The following is a 21,457-nucleotide window of genomic DNA, read 5'->3' on the forward strand; positions in this document are numbered from 1 at the left end:
GATAAGTGTGATAAAAGACTGAGTTCGGTTGAGCTTCAGAGATGATTAATTATGTGACCTCACTGACCTTAAGTGTTGCATATTGCTTACAGAATTAAGGCTTGTTTTCTGTTTCTCATACTGAGGCAATTTTTTATTAGTCATGCTCTGTTGTAATGAATTAAAAATAAGCTGTTTTGATTTGAAAGTATGTGGTTTGGAGGTAATATTGATAGATAGATAGATGTGACTTGAGATTGTCTTTTATGATGATTAAATATGTCAAGCCCTTGAGGGTTGGGTTTGAGTTTTATTAGCAGGAGAGCGGGAGTGACATTAACTGTATAATTTTACTTCATTGTTGAGTGATGAGTCTCTTAGTTTTCCACAACATTCTTTCCCAAGACCTGAGGAACGGGTTTTCCCTGCATCACACTTTAATTCTCTTTGGCTCGGTCTCGGTTTCTGCCCTCTCTCTCTCTCTCTCTCTCTCTCTCTCTCTCTCTCTGTTTCTGTCTCTCGTTTTTTTTCTGCCTCAGTATAATTTTTAGTCTTTATCTCTCGAAATTCAATATTTACGATTCAAGAAGCTTTATTGACATAGTAAAAAATGCTTTGCTTGGCCAAATCATTTGTTACATGGAATACACAAACATATACACACCATTTAAAAACGATAATTTAATTACATTTAAATCAAATAGAAATAATAGTATTTGCTCTAATTTTGTGTTATAATATTTATAGAAATATTTCTGTTTCTCTCTGCCTGCTTGCCATTGTCTATCAGTCTCTGCTTCCTTTTCCCTTACCCTCTATTTTTGTTCTGCTGCTACACTTTAAGCCACTTCGTAGTTTTTTTGTGTGTCAGTCTTTGGCTTTTTAACGCGCGCGCGCGTGTGTGTGTGTGTGTGTGAGTGTAATCACCACCTGCTGCGATTCCTGTGCTGTCCTAGTCATTAGAGGCCCTTTGAAGTGGGACTGCTGACATAGTGATACCTGGCCAGTCCACAGAGTCATCTGCCCTAATCCTTTACACAACATTACTTTGACCTGTACTGTCCACACACACCGTTTACAACCCCAGTCCCAGTCAGATATACTGATCACATATCATGTGATCATATAATCACATATTTCTGTGTTTAGAGGGTCCAGAGACCCAAAGAATATTTAGCCATTTAATATTGGATATTCCAACTACTTTTGGTATTTACATTGCCATGAAGTATGAAGTTACAGTTTGAACATTTTGCAGTTACACTGTACTTACTGTAAGTGTGTCTTAAGTGTCCAGATAGACCTTGCTGCCCCAGGATTTACATACTAAAAATGTGTTTTAATCTGCATACAGCAGACATTTAATTTACAGAAACATAGTAACTGTTTGAATTACAGTAGCCTCAGGCAAAAAAGCTTAGATGACGAGGTGTTAGTCATGCTTAGCGTCAGTGAGTTGTTAAAATTTGGCCTTTAGGCAGACCAAGTCTATTAGAGTACAATTTAGTGACTAAGACTTAAGATAATTACAGCTTTACTACTAGACACAAAGTGACCTCTCAACGGCAATGATTTAACTGCCTGAGCATGCAACACACAAGGGCTTGCACAATAGACTATTTTTGTCTGCCAGGTCTCATTTTGGGTCCACTTTAATCATGACTGTGGCGAGTAGGGCGAGGCCGCGGGAGAATGGCACGGGCTCTTTGACAGCGCGTTCCTCCTTCTTCCCGGGTTTCGGCACCAGTGTAACGCAGTTCGTTGTTGTGAGAAGGAGGAGGCCGGAACCGGCGAACATTCAAAGATTTTAATAAAATAAATAAACAAATACAACAACGAAAGTAAAGACGGCAGTCCCTCACGGTCGACTGCCGCTACACATAATAAAACAAAACAACCAATAAAATCCAAGCCTGGCCTCTCTCGATCTCCACTGTCATCGCTCATCCTTTTATGTTTCCGCTCCTCCGTGAGAAATACGAGACCGGTGCGTCGCACAGGTGGCGCTCGTTAGTAATCACGCCACTGGCGTTCTTGTAGTTTACAGGTGATAATGGTATTGTTCTCAAAAACTGGCACTTTGAAACCCGTTTTCAAAAGTTTGTGTTTTCAGGCCCCCAAAATTCCTTTGTTGTGGAAATGAATGGCCAAAATGGCCAAACACCCCCTAAAATAGCTCATTATAGCTAAGATACCTGATATTCTAAGGCAGCATTGCGTGTATTCTTCACAGAGAAGACAATACCAGACTATACTGTGTCCAGGTCAGTAGGTAGAAAACCAAAGGTCCAATCCAAGGTAGAAGACAAGGTGAGAGAAAGAGATAAACTATTTTTATCAATATTTTAAGTTTGTGGTTAGTAAGATTTTTGTAATGCTTTGAAAGTGTCTTAAAAAAATGTGCTATGTTTTTTTTATGCTTGTTGCCATATTGCAGCATTATCTCAGCAACATGCTAACGCCAAACTCTAATGAAATCCGTTATAAGTCGAGACCCTGCTTTATTTGAATGAGACGCAGACTAGCTGTCTATGTAGAGCGTTCTAAATAAAATCACTTATATGATTCCATTTCAGTTCCATTTCACGTATGCCGTTTCATTTCTGTTTGCTAGTAAGCTGCCTATAGGCAGATCACTAGGTTTAGGAACAGGGCTATGATGTGTATTTCCTGTCTCTGCCAATGATGTCACATCCTGCTCTGTTGGCATATGGGACAGGCAGAGAGTGGAGGTAAGAGAACAGTAGAGACATGCATCAGATTGGCTTCAGCAGTGAGAAAACACTCTCATTCAGCAGGGGCTGCACATCATGAATTGATCAAGAGCATGCCTCTGCTTCAGCAGCTCAGAGAATCTGGAACCAATAATCCCACTTTAGTGTTTCTGTAAAAAAGAAAAAATGATAGGAGAATTGCTGTGAAATATGTTTGGCTGGCTTCAGAATCATATCATGGGTGTAAAGCAGGACATTTTTAAAAGGGTATTGTGGAGACCACATGTGAACATTAGATGCAGTTATGTTCTTTACAAACACACATCTATAGATAAGTTTGTACTAATGACTATATATTGTTTATGGATTTATTTATTTATTTATTTTACAAATGTTTTTATAATTTCCACACGATCAAATATTTTAGAGCTTGTCATAACTGTACTAAGTGTATATTCATTATAAAAATTCTCTTGGATGTATACAATTTTAATAAACTTTTTTTCTGGTCTAGAATCACACTTTTAAAATAAGGTTTCTTCAATCCTAAATCTTTCCTAAATCCAGTTTTTATAAGATGGTGGGAATTCTGGTTCTTTAAAGACAAAAAAAAACAATTGAAAAATTCACTTTTTTAAATATTATTTTAAATTATTTTGAATCATCTTTAGGCCCCCTTTGAAGTTTGCTGAGGCTCCCTAGTCGACCCCGGCCCCCTGGTTGAGAACCACTGCTTTTAGTAAATTTGAGCTGTGCTTGTTTGTGGTATTGATAAGGTGTTGCCAGCAGTTTCTAAGGTGTTGTGAGTGGATTTTAGTGTGTTTCTATGCAGTTGCTAGGGTATTCTGGCCCTTAGATATGGCTCAGGTAAGTCTATCTGTCTTTTTATGAACCATTTTATCCAACATAAACTCGCCTTTAAAAACACGCCTCTACCTACCTTTTTGCAAAACTCCAAAAATGAACCTATATATACAATTCACTGCTTTTTCCTGCTGAAATGAACACTAGTGGCAGTAAAACACTAATAACTTTTATTCCTTTTTACACAAATTAGGATTAATAAAGACTTATTTCCACACGGTTCTTTGCACAATATTGTGTTATGACCTCAAAACACTTTTACCAAAGCTATTGACTTCTAAAGCAATACATTGTGATGTTTGCATCACATAACCAGCTCAATATGTAAAGCTTTTCAAATCAATAAACTTGCTCGCAGGCTCACCTGAGCCTTTTTTTTATTTTTTTTATTTTTGTATCAAAAATACAGCATTACACTTGTGATGCAGAGCTCTCGAGTATGATTCACAATAAAAGAGATCAAAGACTTGAAGAAGCAATCTAAAATGGCATGGTTGTTTCAGCAAAGGCATTTTTCAGTTAAGTTGAAGGTACGGTTTAGTGTAGGTGTATGTGATTTGTAAATGCGATAGAGCATTAGTCTTTTAGTGCCACTTACCTCCGGACGTTTCATTTCCAAACTGCCACGATAAATACATCAACCAACCTGACAAAACGTTGGCAGATTCCCATTCATCTGTTTTGGATAAAACTGAACCTGCTTTTAGCTGTCTGGACATTTCACTTTGAAAGTGTCCAGAAAAGTGCAAGAAGCAACTAAGTTTCATTTTGAAGAACTTGTCTTAGAAACAGCTGTTATCAAACATCATGATCACCTCATTTTCATACTAGAGCCACCAGTGGTGACGGTTGACCCTCGGAACCAGACGTTCCGCACCGGTCAGGAAGTTTGGATCAGGTGTTCGGCCAAAGGCTACCCCTCACCCATGGTGGTGTGGATACACAATGATATGTTCATTATGGGCTCCAGCAGGTAACAGATAAAAGTCTTACTTTTGTCTCTATTTGTTAGCCTTTACTGTAGTGTTCCCAGCTTGTTGTGCTTTACTCACCCAGGCACAGAATGACCACTGATGGCACACTGGTCATCAGGAACACGGGGCCAAAGGATGCTGGGACATACGGATGCTTGGCGAGTAATGTGGCAGGAACTGACACTCAAACTGCTTTTGTCAGCTACGTCGGTCAGTAAAGAGATAAATTGTGTAACACCACTAAATGAGAGCAAAAAATCCCAAACCAAAGGTCTAAAATGTTATTTGGGTTTTTTTTACTGCTAAACTTCTCACAATTCTCACAAGTGAGACATTTGACTCATTCAGTCCCACCCTATGGTTATGCTCTAGTCTTTAATTAAGTTTCCTGTGATCTTTTCCCCTCTGTAGAGTCTCCACAGGTGACAGTCCCTCACTCTGACCTGCTGATTGGTCTAGGACAAACAACCATTATGGAGTGCAGGGTCATGGGAGTTCCACATCCTGACATCCTGTGGTACAAAGGTCAGCTAGTGTCCTCCTAAACCTCTGGACATCCTACTGTCATTTATGCACACCTTCTGTTTTGGCACTGTCAGCCCTAATGTACTGTATGTTTGATCTTCAGGTGACATGCAGCTGAAGCCATCTGCAGTTTTAAGTATGGACCCTCAGCGCGGCACTCTGAGCATTCAGCAGACTCTGGACACACATGCAGGAGAGTACACATGTGTGGCGGTGAACTCAGCTGGATCTGCACAGGGGTACATCACGCTGGATGTGGGATGTAAGGCTGTGTTACACACCCTTTATTCGAATTAGGGTTCCCCCACCTCCATAATCTTCTGATTAAATTACAAACCAATTACATTAATCATTTAAGATGTACAGTGTTATATACCTTGTGTTTGACTGGGACATTAAGCTGAACTCATATAGGTGGAGGGTGAACCAACTCCAGGGTAAGGCTACGGAGATGTGATACCCCTTTAAAAACACATTTAGATTAATTTTTTTTATTGAAATATACTATCTAGTTACGTGGCACCGCACAACCTACAATTTTTTGTTTTGTTATGATGAGAGGATTTGTCAACGTGCAGAACTTCAACTCGCCACTGGACAAAAACAGAGTGGATTCTAACTTAAACACCTCTGATTGTCCACTGTGTTCAAGAAGTCAACAGATATGTTTGCGATTGGCTACATTGCTCAACGCTTCAAAAACACGTTGTAAATAGAAACCTTTTGACGCTTTCCATAGCACAAACACAGAAACGCACCAAATTGTTTGGCAAATCGATTTCGCCAGTAAGCTATTATTACGGAGAAAGCTAACTCTTGACCAGGAGTTATGGGCAGCTTTCCCCTCTAAAAGCAATCAGAAGCAGCAGCAGGCAGTGGTTTGAGTAAGAAAATTCCAAGCTAGTCTCAAGTTCGTGGCAAGGGGACGGCTTTTTATGGCTGACGTCTTTTAACTGTCTATTGAAGACCCCTACTGTATATATAAATGAATCAAGACTACTGTTTTGTTCTCTATTAAAAGCTTTTGATCTTTTAACTGTATTTCACAGCAATTCCTCAGTTCACACAAAAACCATCAGATCTGTCTGCTGATATCGGCACGAACGTCACCTTGCCGTGTCATGCAAGAGGCCACCCAGAACCTCAGCTCTCCTGGAGACGAGATGACAATGTCTCACTCTTCTCTCAGCACCGCGGTCCCAGTACTGTCACTAAAAAAACTGATGGGGCCCTTTTCATCACCAGTCAGTGCCTCTCTTTTCCTTTTCTCTCTCTCTTGACCTGAGTTTTTATCAACAAATAACTACTATTATTTCCCTATTTATTATTTACTATTTTTCCCATTTAATTATTTATTTTTGTATATATTTATTTATTTATAAAATTGATGACTGAAGAAAGAATATTTTCAGAGAAATTCAGCAGTGGATGCTTTTAAATTGTAAATATATTTTGTGTGTGTTGCATTTAGTTGCATTTCTTAATATTTACTTTTCATTATTTATAAGAAGATTACAAGTAGTGTTTTAATGAATTTTACAAATTGCAAAGGTTCATATGATTTTCTGTTCTTTGCCTTTTAGACCTCTGGGTAGAAGATGAGACCACCTATGTGTGTGAAGCTCAAAACCCCTTTGGCAAAATCCAGGCCAAGGCCAAAGTCACTGTCACTGGACTCGGTATGACATCTGAAATATGCTGCAGTAACGACTGAAGAGTTATGTTTTTACAGTAAAAGGCTCAGGGGTACATGTGTTTCAGGTCAAGAGAGAAAAGATGCAATAATAGAAGGCCAACACCAGACTTAGTTCAAATACATTCTCTGTGGCGAGGGCTATGCCGCACCAGATGTGAACACTAAAACATCCATAATTGCATTGCAGTGTATATACTTTGGTTATTAGATTACTTTTATGTATTTGTTCAGTTATATTGTAGATGTTAGATGGGAGTGTTTTTAATGTGCGTGGCAGGAGAGCTTTTGAGAGTACAGTGGGCATGTGTCAGTTTTGCCAATAGAGAATCAAAGGCATCAGGCATCCTTTAATACTTTTGTCTTTGATCAAAGCGCTGGAAACCCAGCAGTGGCTCACAGTACATTTATGGCATCTGCATAAAATGCCCTTATTTACATGCACCTAAGAAAAAGGCTCATTCCAAGTTTTTTGAAGAAAGCAGTATTTTGAACATCATTTCATCATATGGGCTGATTTTAAGCCTGATTTTAGCTAAAATTAGTCAAATATATGATAATATTTTGTCAGATTCTGACCCCGTGCTCTTATATATTATTGGAGTACATGTTGGTGAACTTTAGTAGGTTTAATAAATAATCCTAATGTGTATATTACAAGAGAAGGCATTTTCGATCAATACAGTTTACACTGTGACTTAAGCCTATGACTGTAAGCTTCTAATGATAAGTATCATACCAAAACTTCATCAAGGGTCAGTTGGTTTTGTCATGTTGAAAAACACTATGTGAAATCTGAAGTGTCTCTTGTGTAAGCGTATCTCTGTGTGTGAGGGAGTGACTGCGTTTTTGTGGTCCTGTAAAACAACATAACATCGAGTTGAAGCTAAAGGTCACTAATGAGGTCTCACAGCGTGTCTCAGCCGTCCCATAATTCTGCTCTGCTGAGCCTTAATAACCGGTGACACTTTCTATATGTATTCCAAGGTATCCATGGAAATTTAACAAGCAAAACAACAGAAGTGCGGCTAGTCCAATGAGTTTTCAGTGCCGTTGTTTCCATTACTTAACCATACTCTGTCTGATTGAATTAGGAAAATCACATTTAATACAATCAGGTTTATTTTTAAAAACATCTTACTCTTCATGAGGATAAATCATAGGATGCATAATACCTCAGGTTTTGGTGTAATGTCTCATTATTGTCAGTGTGATATGTGTAGCTGGTAAACTTTTTGAAACTACCCTATTGAAACCATCTGTAGCATTCTCATATACACTACCGTTGAAAAGTTTGGGATTGGTATGATTTTTTTTTAATGTGTTGAAAGACGTCTCTTATGCTCACTAAAGCTGCATTTATTTGAACAAAAATACAGTAAAACAAATGTGAAATAACTGCTTTAATGTATTTTAAAATGTAATTTATTTTCAGCAGCTTTTACTCCAGTCTTCAGTCACATGATCCTTCTGAAATCCTTCTAATATGCTGATTTGGTGGTTAACATTTCTATTATCAATGTTGAAAACAGTAGCTTCATTTTATGTGGACACCATAAGAATTTTTAAAGAATTTATTGATGAATGAAAAGTTCAAAAATAACGGCATTTATTTAAAATAAGAATCTTTTGTAACATTACAAATGTCTTCACTGCCACTTTAATCAATTTAATGCAGCCTTTTTGAATTAGAGTATTAATTTCTTTAAAAAAAATCTTACCCACCCCAAACTTTTGAATGTATTTGTGTATCTGTAATACTTCCGTAATATTGTATATTACCATCCTAATAAGTGTATTTTGTGTGCAGTGTCTCCTATGATAGCTCTGAGTCCCACAGTGGTCAGTGTGATAGAGGACCAGCAGGTCACTCTCTCCTGTGTCGTACTAGCTGGAAACCCCCTTCCTGAGAGACACTGGCTACATGACAATGGCTTGGTGAGTTAACACATTGGCCCTGAAGTGTGTGCATTTCATGTAGTCATTAAATAGTTTTACAGTCACAATTATTAAACGTGATTTAAATGTGTGCTTGTGTGTGTCAGGTTACATCAAGTCCATATGTGACCGTGAGACGTGATGGTAGTCTACATATAGAACGGGTCAGTCAGCAAGATGGGGGGCAATACACCTGTTTGGCCGAAAACGTGGTGGGATCTAGCAACCGCACCACCATACTCAAAGTCTACGGTAAGACTTAAAACAATTACATACACAAATAATGAAATACACTACCATTCAAAAGTTTGGAGTCAGTAACATTGATTAAAGTGACAGTAAAGACATTTATAATGTTACAAAAGAATTATAATAATGCTGAAAATAAATGCTGTTCTTTTGAACATTCTATTCTCAAGGAATACTGAAAAAAATTGTATCACGGTTTCCACAAATATATAAAATATTTCATCAGATCTATGCTTTAAAAGACAATGCAGAATCATGCCTGTTGTAAAGGATTTATTTTCTGTCGATCCAGACCACTATGACATAGCCCAGTCTTCTGCTTCCTCCCTTCCATGACTGTATATAATAAGCCTTTATTTCCCACTGCTCCACAAAAGATGCCTTCATCGTTCATTCATTTGAGAATTAAAAACAGAACCAGCAGTGTGAGCAGAGCACGTCTGCAGAGAAATAACAGAAACAAAAACTCTCTTTTTTTTATGCAATCAGTCTTAAGCAGTCTACATTCACTGATGGAAAGTCTGAGTCTACATTATTATAGGATAGAGTGCATGGCCTGTACAGTATACTAAACACTGTTAAAATACCTTCTGTGCAGGGTTGCACAGGTTTGTGTTTTTCTAAATCCCTCCTCATACTAAACCAAGTGTTTCTACATTTTCTCTCCAGTGATGCCCACTGTTCAACACGGCCCTCAAGTATTCAGTACCATTGAAGGGACGCCCATTTCTCTGCCGTGTCGTGCACATGGAGTCCCCAAACCAGATATTACTTGGTCTAAGGTACATGTGTCTCATTTCTGTTTCTCTCTCTTTTCTCTCACACAAACACATTCTCCTACAATTAGGATTTGGACAGAAAATACACTTTTTTAGGGTACTGACTTTTGATTAAATGCTTATCTGGTCAGAAAAACAGCACTTAAACTTTTTGCTCTGGTGTCGGTTTTTGCTTAGGGTTTTAATTTTAAATGTCATTTTTAATTGTAATAATAATAAATAAATAAATTGTTAGCATAATAATGTTATTGATTGTTTTTCTTTGAAAATCCTAAAACTTCTGATCACATTATTTTGTTAGGTGCTCATTTGATATTTTGACTTCTCAAATTGTACATGTACATACAAAACCACAAAAATTGCAGGTCAATCTCACTATTTCAGCTTTACATTGCACCCGTATGTTGCTATAAAATGAATGTGTGATGATGTTTTTCAGCGAGGGGGGTTGCTGGATCTGACTGGCAGTGTGTTTTCTCTGTTTGAGGATGGCAGTCTTCACATTGTCTCCCCCAGTGGTGAAGAGTCTGGCGAGTTTGTGTGCACAGCCACGAATGCTGCTGGATACAGCTCCAGAAAGGTCCAGCTCACCGTCTACGGTTAGAGCAGTTTGATCTACATACTTGTCTGATACATTTTACCGGTCCTCTGAGGTTCTGTGATACTGTAAAACGTCTAATGTTTTCTTCAGCTTTGTTTGTTACCTGTATATTAGTTTGATGCATCCTCCAATCTCACCCTGTTGTACTTGCATTATGTCTTTGTAAATGTGTAGTGAAGCCCAGGCCTAGCGGTGTAGAGATGCAGAATAACTCAGACAAGCTGTTGGAGGTGTCGGTAACAGTGGGTGAAGCTGTCACACTGCCATGTGAGGTGGAGAGCATACCTCCTCCCATCATCACCTGGGCCAAAGACAAGCAGCTCATCTCCCCCTTCTCTCCTAGGTATCAATTTTGCTTATGTCTCTGTGTTTCTTCACAGATTTCAGGAAGAACATTTCAAGGTATATGTGAAAAATACACAAATACATGGGATCTTATTTATAAAGAAATGATTAGGATGTCAACGTACAATAATTTTCTGATTGTTACTATACATAATTTATGAAATGTCCATATGCATGGAAAATTTTCCTAAATGATTAATAAATAATCTTCAAAAAAGATATAAAGTCTTGCAGAAATTCAAAATCTGATCATACATAATCTAAATATGACCACATTCTAAGCATTCAAATGCTCTTGTGCATGTAAACATAATCAATAATTTATTGCTTAGACTACTGTTCAAAAGTTTGGGGTCTGTAAGATTTTTATTAAAGAAATGAATACTTACTCAGCAAGGATGCATTAAATTGATCAAAAGTCACTGTAAAGACTTTAACATTGTTTGATAACAATGTATCACGGTTTCCACAAAAATATTAATCAGCAATTTTTTTCAACATTCATAACAATAAGAAATGTTTCTTGCATTTCTTACAATGACAACATACACTTATGAGCAAAAACATTATGAACAGTCACAGGTGAATGTCATTGATCATCTCCTAACAAGGCCACATATTAAGATCTAGGTACTGTAGGTTAGATGGCAAGCAAACAATCAGTTCCCGTAATCAACGTGTTTGATGCAGGAGAAATGGACAGGAATAAAGATCTGAGCGACTTTGACAAGGAACAAATTGTTATGGTAAGGCGACTGGGTCAAAGTATCTCTGTGTGTATTCTTGTGTGTTGCTCCTTGTCACCAGTGGTGAGAATTTAACAACAGTGATCAAGGAGGGACAAACCACAAACCAGTGACAGTGTGTTGGGCGCCCAAGGCTCATTGATGCACAAGGGCAACGAATGCTTTCCTGTCTGGTCCGAGCCAACAGAAGGTTTACTGTGGCACATGTCACACAAAATTTTAACGAGGGTTATAGGATAAATTTGTCACAACACAACAGTCTATCACACTCTGCTGCATATCAAAGTGCCTATTATGTCACCATCGAAAGAACCTACACTGGACATGCAGAACTGGACCTTGGAGCAGCGGAAGGTCGCCTGGTCCAATGAGTCCTGCTTTCTTTTACATCACGTGGATGGCCATGTACTTGTGCGCCGTTTACCTGGGGAAGTGAAGGCACCAGGATGCTCTGTGGGACTAGGACTGATGAGGGAGTGTGAATCTCTTGGCAATGTTCTGCTGGAATACCCTGTGTCCGGTCGTTCATGTGGACGTAAATTTGACACTTGCCATCTGCCTATACATTGTTGCAGAATAGGCACATCCCTTTATGACAATGGTGTTTCTTGGTGGAAGGATCCTTTTCAGCAGGATAATACACATATTGTTCAAGAATGGTCTACAGTACATGATGAAGAGGTCAAGGTGTTGCCCTGGCCTCCACATTTCCCAGATCTCAATCCAACTGAGCATCTGTGGGATGTGCTGGACCGAATCTGCTGCTAACATCTTGGTGTCAGATGCCACAGGACACCTTCATGGGACTTGTAGAGTCCATGCCTAATCGATGAGAGAACCAACTGAATATTATGCAGGTGGTCATAATGTTTTGGCTCATCAGTGGATGTTTCAGCATATCAGAATGATTATGTGACACTAAAGACTGGAGTAATGGCTGCTGAAAATTCAGCTTTGGCATCACAGGAATAAATTACATTTTCAAATATACTGAATTAGGAAACAGTTGTTTTAAATTGTAATAATATTTCACAATATTACTGGTTTTAGTGTATTTTTGATCAAATAAATGCAGCATTGATGAGCATAAGAGACTTCTTTCAAAAACATGGAAAAAATCATACTTAAAACTTTTTAACGGTTGAATAATTCAGTCTGTCACTCAGTTATTCACACTTGCATCATTAGAAGTCATCAGAAAATTAAGTCATCGTGCATGATCTAAGCACAAAAAAGCTTGTATGCATTGTTTTTCAGTTGGTTTATGGAATCAAATATCATTGTGCATAAATTTTATAAATAAGACTCTTGTATCCTATTTTTAAAAACTATAAATCTTGTATGCAGGTAGCTTGCTTTTCTCTGCATTGTTTTTCAAGAGCTGATGCTTACTTTACAGCCTAGAGGCAGAAAGACTGCGGTTAGATAAAAATTACACAGTAATTAAACTCTCCTTTTTCAGCTCAACATGAAAGTAACGGGTATAATTTCGGAAGCTTCTCTGTAAACTGGGAGCACCTGTGTGGTTTTACACACAGTATGCTAAAGAACAGTTCAGTTGATGATACACAGGGCAACTTTTTGGGCAATGTTGCCGTCAACGGGCAACCAGATGAGACACAGGGCCCACGACCGATCTAAATTATCCAGAGAGAAATGTATTGCCCATTTTCAATGGGAAAGTGCCCAAGTAACAATCACTCTGCAAGATTGCCCAGCAACATTGCTCAAAAATTTGCCCTGTGTATCATCACCTTTAGTCTCACATTTTAGCCTCTTCTCCTCCTTTCAAATGTAACCTCTTCTCTTATAGACACATTCAGCTGCCATCAGGCTCCTTGAGGATCACAGAAACACGTGTGACTGACAGTGGCATGTACCGGTGTGTGGCTACAAACATAGCTGGAAACTTCACTCAGACAGTCAAACTCAGCGTTCTGGGTAAGAGGAACAGAACACATTTATTTTCTTGGACGCTCTCACAATTTATGCTTGCAATTGAAATTTGTTTATCAAAGCAACAACAGTTTTATGTCATGCCATATAAGTTCTTATGAGCACACATCAGCCCGGAGATGTTAAAAAGCAGGTCTCATCTGTTAAAATGAATCACTTTTCCACATTGATCTTGTGGTGACATCAGGCTTCAATCAGTTTTATTTTAATATACATCATACCCACAACTATAAAATAAATTTTGACTGAAAACCACGTGTAAAACAATGCTGCACGAGCATCATTAAATGACGCAAACATTTGATAGTCAATTACACATCACACACCACATTCATCTCTTTAAGTACTTCCATGTGTTTACGTTTCACACATGCCGATGTGCATTTTCCCAGAAAGGGAAACTAATTTCGTAATTAGTTTTTGCTCATGCTAAGTTAAGTACCATTTTTATCATATATGACACAAATTAGAGTTTAAACATACATTTTACATGTTTGAAATACGATTTTTGGATTTCAGGTACTAGCTTTTTTACATTTTGGAAATGACGTGACTATGTTGTCAAACAGTGCTTGAAGTGGGGGGGGGAAGTGCCGGTGCTCCCAGGCCGGCTGGGTGTGTGTGTCCCTCGGTGCGTACCAGCCCACTTCGAGCAAAATGTAGAATTGTGTCTGTAGCTTTGTAAATGAGCGAATTGAGACACTCACATGTGGTATTCACTATGTACTGAATAATGAAGTAGTGATTGAGCGAACACTTCAAACACAGCATGACTGTATAAATTATAGATTATTGTAAACGCAGCAAGTTCCTGTGTCTCCTCTGTTTAACCCTCTGGGGTCTAAGGTGTTTTTGGGGTCCTGGAGGTGTTCTGACATGCTCTGACATTTGTGCTTTTTTCAGTTATTTATAAACATGTTAATGGCAAAGGTGTAAATTCACTCTATATAGCACAAACAGGGCTACCATAATATGTGAGCAAGATGTATGTACATATTTGTATTTTTGAGAGAATATTGTTTATGCATGGTTATTGAAAAAACTAAAACTTAAAGTCTCTGAAATAAGGCCACAAAAAACATACTAAATATGTGTCCACAAGACTTTTGACTAATGGATGTTCTCGCCTAGGATTTTTGCTTCAAAATGATCTGAAAATCATCCTGCCAAATCATTCACATAAAACAATACATTGATTTAAATTTAGTAAAACACTTTTTGTTTGGAAAGGCAATATGCGAAATGGGCGCGACTCATGTATAATGGTCTGATTCACACCTGTGAAGACAAAAGACCTGCTTAATGAGCCTGCATAATGAGCTTTTCACAGGTGTGTCACTGAGCCACAAGAAAGAATACAAGGACACAAGAAAAGAAATATATATATACTACAAAATTGGTTCACAGTTGGAAACATCTAGAAAAAATAGTATTTTTACACTTGTATTTTTGCTTGCAAATTGTATAATACCCAAGGTGAACATTTCTAGTAATTGTGTAGTTAATTCTCATACTGTATTTTCATAAAGTTTTGGATATGTATCCTCTCCCCAAATTTGTCACTAATAAAACACAATACAAATAATTTGAAGAGAAGGCTTATATTGACCTTTTAAGATTTTGTTTACATCTACCTTGTAAATATATTATTTGCTATTTTATTAAAAAGGTTACAATTACAGCAACAATTAAAATAACAATATTTCAAGTGTAATATTTCTTTGTAAAAACTAAAGTATACATTTTATCATACATATTTCAAAGTTAAGGATTCATTAGTTTGAATAAAGCATACATTGGAACAAACACTATAATAGCATCCTAGTTGATGACTTTATTTTTGACAAAACAAACATTGCCTAATATATTTAACATTTGAGCAGAAATTGGTGAACAAAAGCTTATTCAATGTGGCAGTAGTCTAGTTTACAGTAAACAGTTAATAATCTATCCAAAACTAGTCAACGAAAGGTTGTCTTTCATATTTCGTCTGTAACATAGGCATATCGTTTGTTGTTTTTATGAGCCTATATTAGGGCATATAAATATTATTTTGCAGTTTAATACGTTGCTAATACAAAGACATTTTAAAGTTATTTCAACATATTTCAGTCGATTTTCACTCATCTCAGTATAGCAATAGGGTTTGGTAAAAACTGTTCAGTTCATTCATTCACACACAGACGCGATTCATATTTAAACAGTCTTTTTGCGGTTTACATACACTATGATATCGCGATTAGAACAATAATAAAAAAACCGTACTTCTCAGCTAGATCCGTTGCTCCTCGAAATGAAAATAAACCAGCACATGTTCTGAGGTAAATGTCCCAGGATTATTCCTCACACAGCCTCGCAAGAAGAAACAGTACATTAATCTGATGATTACATTTGTTGTGTTATCGTGTTTATGAGGGGCGTTGACACTTTGCAGGTGTTGCTTCAGATCATTTGTGTTTGAATACCGCGCCCTCTCCTTGGGCATGTCACATTAGCAGAATAATGAGCTGAGAGAACGATAATGAGATCGGCTGACACCTCTCTCTTTTTTTATAGATTACATAAACAGAGAATATTTATTTTAGTTTTGAATTAGATATTTGAAAAGTACAAACTTAAATGATTATAAAGATATATTGCTCATGCTTGTGTGAACAGTATTCGCTGAGCTTTGTTTAAGTTTAGAGACGTGCTCCAGAAAATAAGTTAACGGAGACAGAGAGGCAGAAAGCACACCCTGTTTATTTTCTTTATTTTACGAAAGCACACGGTTTTGATGCTAATGTGAGTGTACACAAAAAAAAAATAAGACCCTCTATAGTTTATAATAATGTATTGATTTTATTTATATGACCAAAAATGAGGAGTATTTTAAGTCTATGTTGCTGCTATGTGGAATAAAAACAGCAAAACGCGCCGGGGCGTTTCTGGACCCCAGAGGGTTAAACAAATTATGTAGCCCCTCTAAGGGGCAATTGATAATGGTAGAATCTTCAGTTATGTTTCATTCCTACTGACCACCAGAGGCAGTATAAACACTAGTGGATTACCACAGATACTGTAGTTCAAGAGAATATACCAACAAAGTCACGTTTGTTGAACCCTGGGATGTTATATATTCTCGCCTGGTTTGGAATGATTATATTTTGAGTAAGAGTTAATGCCCGACGAGGTGTCCATTGTCAGGTATTTATGGACGACGGCAAGGTGTGAACCGTCCGACGCGCAGCGGAGGTTTATATTTTAATTAGTTTTACAAACGAAATCTAAAGTTTTTACAAACAATAACTTGGATTCCCTGGTTACGCCTGACGGTTTATTTAGCAACCGGAGATATTTATAGTCCGCTCAGCGGTGTTATCTCCTTATGTCGTTTCATTAACAATTTTTCTTTCTTTAGCAGCATCCCAGTGATCAAAGTTGTCAAATTCTCCAAAAAGGTTAAAAGAAATAACGAAGTCGCTCATTGTTGCATTAGTAGGCTATGTTTAACGGCTAATTAGATGTTTGTTTTGAAATAATAAATTGTAAACGGATACTTTGACTGCCTGTTACTTTGGTTACTCACACCCGATGTAGCCAGCGCTTTTATTTATTAATTGCGAACGGTAAACAGTCAGTTTCACCAGAACTCCTTTACTAGGTGTCCTCTATCACTTTTTAATGGACACCCTGCAGCCAATCAGAATCGAGTATTCACCCAGACGATGGTATAACACTTTTTAATGGACACCCTGCAGCCAATCAGAATTGAGTACTCACCCAGACCATGGTATAATAAGTGATATTTGCGCTGTCAAGTGCAGCTTGTCCTCAGTAGCTGTTTCAGCGCACTTTCAAGCCATTTTCAGCAGATTTGGAATATTTCGCCAGTGTTTGTTGAGTTTATTTTTCCTTTGATTTGAGGGTTTTTCGTCAGTAACACTCTGTGCCTTTCTGTGCTATCCGGCGGCTGGTGTTTTCCGTGTTTAAAAGTTAGCGGCCTCCTGTTAACGTAATTATTATCCATTCAGTTGTTTCAAGTGTTTTTTACATTTGAATCATATATTATAGTACATATACTGTACATTGTAGATATATTTTTCTCATTTGTGAGATTTTCTTTGGAATTGCCTGTCAGTTCTACCCGGAGGAATCGTATTATTATTTATTTTTCTTGCTTCTTTTACCATCACTCCGCTTGACTTAAAACCTTACGGTATCTGAGTAAGGGTTGTTAATGAATGACAATAGCTCACAGCTCGATTGCCATTTTTTTCCCACTGACTTGACAGCTGTGTCCTTTTAATCTTCTCCAGTACAATGGTCATGATACTCGCCCGTCGTGTTTGGGCATTAAACATCTGAGAAAGACTCTCACAGACCTGTGTCTGCACTGCAGTCTTTTGCCTAATTCAGATCGATGGCTCTGGCTGTGTGAGTGTCAGCCTGAAAGATGCATACTTTCATTTCCCGATTGCTGTTCATCACAGAAAGTTACTGCGTTCCAGTTTCCTGAAATCAACCCTACCAGTTCAAGGTTCCACCTTTTGGGCTGTCTCTGGCTCCTCACGTTTTCACAAGATATGTGCATGCAGCTCTGTCTCTACAACTTACTCACTAGAACCTGACATGGTGTCAGCCGCAACTCACTTCTCTGAGGGCGGCTCATATTTCAGGAGCATGCAACTAGACTACGGATGCTCTTTCCAGGGATCGACTACATCCAGGAGAGTGGAGGCTTCATCCGGATGTAGTGCAGGAGATCTGGCTATGGTTTGGAAGAGCAGAGGTAGATCTTTTTGCTTCAGAGATGACCACTCACTGTCCCTTATGATTTGCAAGGACAGAAGCATCGCTTGGGGCAGGATGCACTGTCTCAAGACTTGCTGAACTGCCTACTGTATGTGTTTCCACCTGTTCATCTGTTATGGGTGACATTACACAGGATCTCCCTGTGCAAGCACAGCATGCTACTCGTGGCACCATGATGGCCAGCCAGACCATGGTTTCTTTTGTTACTGAAACTTCTGACAAGCAAACCTTGGAATCTTCCCCCCAGGAAGTACCTTCTCTCCCAGTTGAAGGGCAACATTAGTCATCCGTATCCAGTTCACCTACAGCTTTTAGTCTGTCTACTGGGTTGAACATTTCTCTAAAGTTTTACGACACTGCAGTTCTCCACACCATCTCCAATGCGAGGGCTTCTTCCACACTACAGATCTATGCTTTGCATTGGAAGCTGTTTTCCACTAGGGCCATCTCATTTTCATGCTACCTTTAGAGGAGTGTCCTTAGGTGACATCTCCACTGCTGCTACTTGGCCATCTCCATGCATGTTTGCCAAGTTTTATTTGGTCAATGTTGATGCTCATCATGTCATGAGTTCTGCAGTTCATCAGGAGTGGCCTTAATTTTTTCAGGTGGGTGGCATTCCACATGATTATGCTGGTATGTGTCACCCACTAGTGTTTATTAGTGTTTACTAGTTACGCATGAAACTGTGGTTCTGTGAATTTCGGATGACCACAAGAGTTCTTTTTCACTCGCAATTTGCTAGAAAGGCGTACCAAGGCAGACTGCTGTGGCTTTTAAACTCCTCAGGGCTCAGTATACGTCACTTGTGTGGTATATTCTCTCCGCCTATCTGGCTGTCGATCTGATTATCCACTGGTGTTTATACTGCCTCTGGCGGTCATCCAAAATTCACAGAACCACAGTTACATGCATAACTAGAGTTTTGTTTCACAAATACACACACACCATTGGTGACAAATGAGAACTTCATTTGTGTTGATTTTTTTCTTAAGATTTTTCTTGTTTTAAGCACAGACCTATACAAAACTATATTTTGTTAAAACAAGCTTGCTTTAATCATTAAAAAAGAGAAACGACAAATACTGCTTATGGGGGTAAGAAAATAAACTTAATGAAAGATTATTTAAAAGAATTTTACGTTCATCTTTTTTAAAGTTTAAGGTATTTGCATACATAAAAGTAAAAAAGAAATTTGAAAGAAATTGCGATTAACCTAAATTGTATTGTGATATATATATATATATATATATATATATATATATATATATATATATATACAGTATATGTATGTATGTGTTAGGGCTGAACGATTATGGAAAATAATCTAATTGCGATTTTTTTTAACCAATATTGCGATTGCGATTTAATATGCGATTACTTTAAGTTCTTTACCTTCTGTATTAGTCGACAAAGACAAGCAATAAATCATTGTACAGTAGGGATGGGAATCTTTAGGCAGCTCATGATCCGATCTAATTTTTTTCTTATTAATTAATCTTAATAACACTTAAAATATGTATATAATTACATGTGTAAATATACATACTTTAAATATATATATATATATATATATATATATATATATATATACACAAATTTAATTAAACCAATTACATGTTAAGAATTTTAAATGGGCTATAAACTAATATAGCTTCAAAATATAAAAGCTAGTAAATAAAGAGGAACAAAAAAAACATTACAAGCAATAAACAAAGAGTGCTTTCAGTATTTAAAAGTAGGCTGTCTGAACGTTTTCCATTCAAGAGCTGGAGTGATTTTCGCCCCTCAGTTTAGATACGATAAGCTGCATTCACACTAATGCACATATCTCTTTTGAAATTGTAAATGTAGTTTGTCCTGTTGGTTTAAGATATAACTGACCGTGTTTACATTAATTTCGCGTCAAAAGCATTTTGAGATGCAAGTGCATTTAACCAATGAGTCGCTCACAGCCGCATGCACGAGCGCTCTTCACAAAGCGCGCGTATTTTAAAATGTAAGCAGCTTTCTCAGTGATTTTCATATTTTTAATGTATAAGCCAACTGCATTCCAAAAGACATAAATAATGCCTTTGTGGAGCATTTGTAAGGAAAATTCCGGCGGCCAAGACTGCGCACTGCAAGAGTAACATCACTGCGGCAAAACCTGTGCAATGAAGCCCGCGACGGTCCTTGTAATTCGCTTAAACCCGAACTTTATGAAAGCTTATTTTTCGGAAGGTTCGAGCGGTGTAGTGTGTGTGTGTGTGTGTGTGTGTGTGTGTGTGTGTGGGTGTGTGTTTGTGTGTGTGTGTGTGTGTGTGAGAGAGAGAGAGAGAGAGAGAGAGAGAGAGAGAGAGAGAGAGAGAGAGAGAGAGAGAGAGAGAGAGAGAGAGAGATTAGAAGCAAGCAGAATACGGTTGTTTCTAAAGCACGTGCAGCGTCATCACGCATCTGTGTTTAAAAACTAAGGTCAGGGAGTGTTATATATTTGTCTCTAGCTGGTAAAACCAATTGTGTTAAAATGAATGTGCTACCCAGATTATTGTATTTGTTTCAGAGTCTTCCAATTTTCCTGCCAAAGTCCTTTTTTCAGTCAACTAATAGGCTGATGTCTTCCTTTATTTGGGGTGGCAAAAAACCAAGAATACGTAGAGAGCTTCTTGAGACACCAAAAAAGGATGGAGGATTGGCTCTCCCGAATTTGTTAAATTATTATTGGGCAGCAAATTTACAAAAAGTCGTTTATTGGTTCCAGTCTCCACATACAGACTGGTGTGCAGCAGAAGCTAAATCATGCGAGTCAACATCACTTGCTGTGCTGATTACAATGAAGTTACCATTCTCACCATCGCAATTCTCCTCAAGTCCAGTTGTAATTTCGACTCTCAAAGTATATAACCAGTTTAGACAAGCATTTCAACTCACAGATTTTTCCTTGGAAAGCCCCATATGTAATAATCATCTTTTCCCAGCTGCCAAGCTAGATTCTACTTTCAAGCAATGGCAGCACCTAGGCCTAGTTAAATGTAGTGACTTTTTTATTGATAATAATTTTGCTAGTTACAATGACCTTGTTAAAAAATTTAGTCTTCAAAACTCAGATTTTTTTCGATTTCTTCAGGTTCGCCACTTTATCCAAGCCCACTGCTCTGTGTTTCCACAATTGCCCTCTGAGTCGCATTTAGATTTAGTTCTGAGGGTCCCTTCGCACCTTAAGGGATCCATTTCAAAAATATACAACCTGATCATGTCGTTCCAAAATGTATCAATAGAAAAGATCAAAACAGAATGGATAGGAGAGTTAGGAATCGACAT

The 21,457-nt window shown here is 37.9% G+C and overlaps 1 protein-coding gene across 3 annotated transcripts in view; it reads left to right on the plus strand.

Moving 5' to 3' along the window:
- Nucleotides 1–21,457, plus strand: part of hmcn1 (hemicentin 1) — a 113,155-nt gene that overhangs the window by 32,482 nt on the left and 59,216 nt on the right. For all 3 annotated transcript variants that reach the window (XM_077220048.1, XM_077220047.1, XM_077220049.1), the window contains exons 12-23: nt 4,389–4,530; nt 4,614–4,741; nt 4,943–5,056; nt 5,160–5,318; nt 6,106–6,300; nt 6,640–6,735; nt 8,560–8,687; nt 8,795–8,939; nt 9,606–9,718; nt 10,155–10,314; nt 10,491–10,659; nt 13,221–13,348. In XM_077220048.1, the coding sequence (XP_077076163.1) occupies nt 4,389–4,530; nt 4,614–4,741; nt 4,943–5,056; nt 5,160–5,318; nt 6,106–6,300; nt 6,640–6,735; nt 8,560–8,687; nt 8,795–8,939; nt 9,606–9,718; nt 10,155–10,314; nt 10,491–10,659; nt 13,221–13,348 (1,677 nt within the window). The remainder of the gene's footprint in view (nt 1–4,388; nt 4,531–4,613; nt 4,742–4,942; nt 5,057–5,159; nt 5,319–6,105; nt 6,301–6,639; nt 6,736–8,559; nt 8,688–8,794; nt 8,940–9,605; nt 9,719–10,154; nt 10,315–10,490; nt 10,660–13,220; nt 13,349–21,457) is intronic.

This window comes from Siphateles boraxobius, unplaced genomic scaffold (genome assembly GCF_051911475.1).
Source record: "Siphateles boraxobius isolate OS27281-9 unplaced genomic scaffold, OSU_SipBor_1 8, whole genome shotgun sequence".
Taxonomy (NCBI): Eukaryota; Metazoa; Chordata; class Actinopteri; order Cypriniformes; family Leuciscidae; genus Siphateles; species Siphateles boraxobius.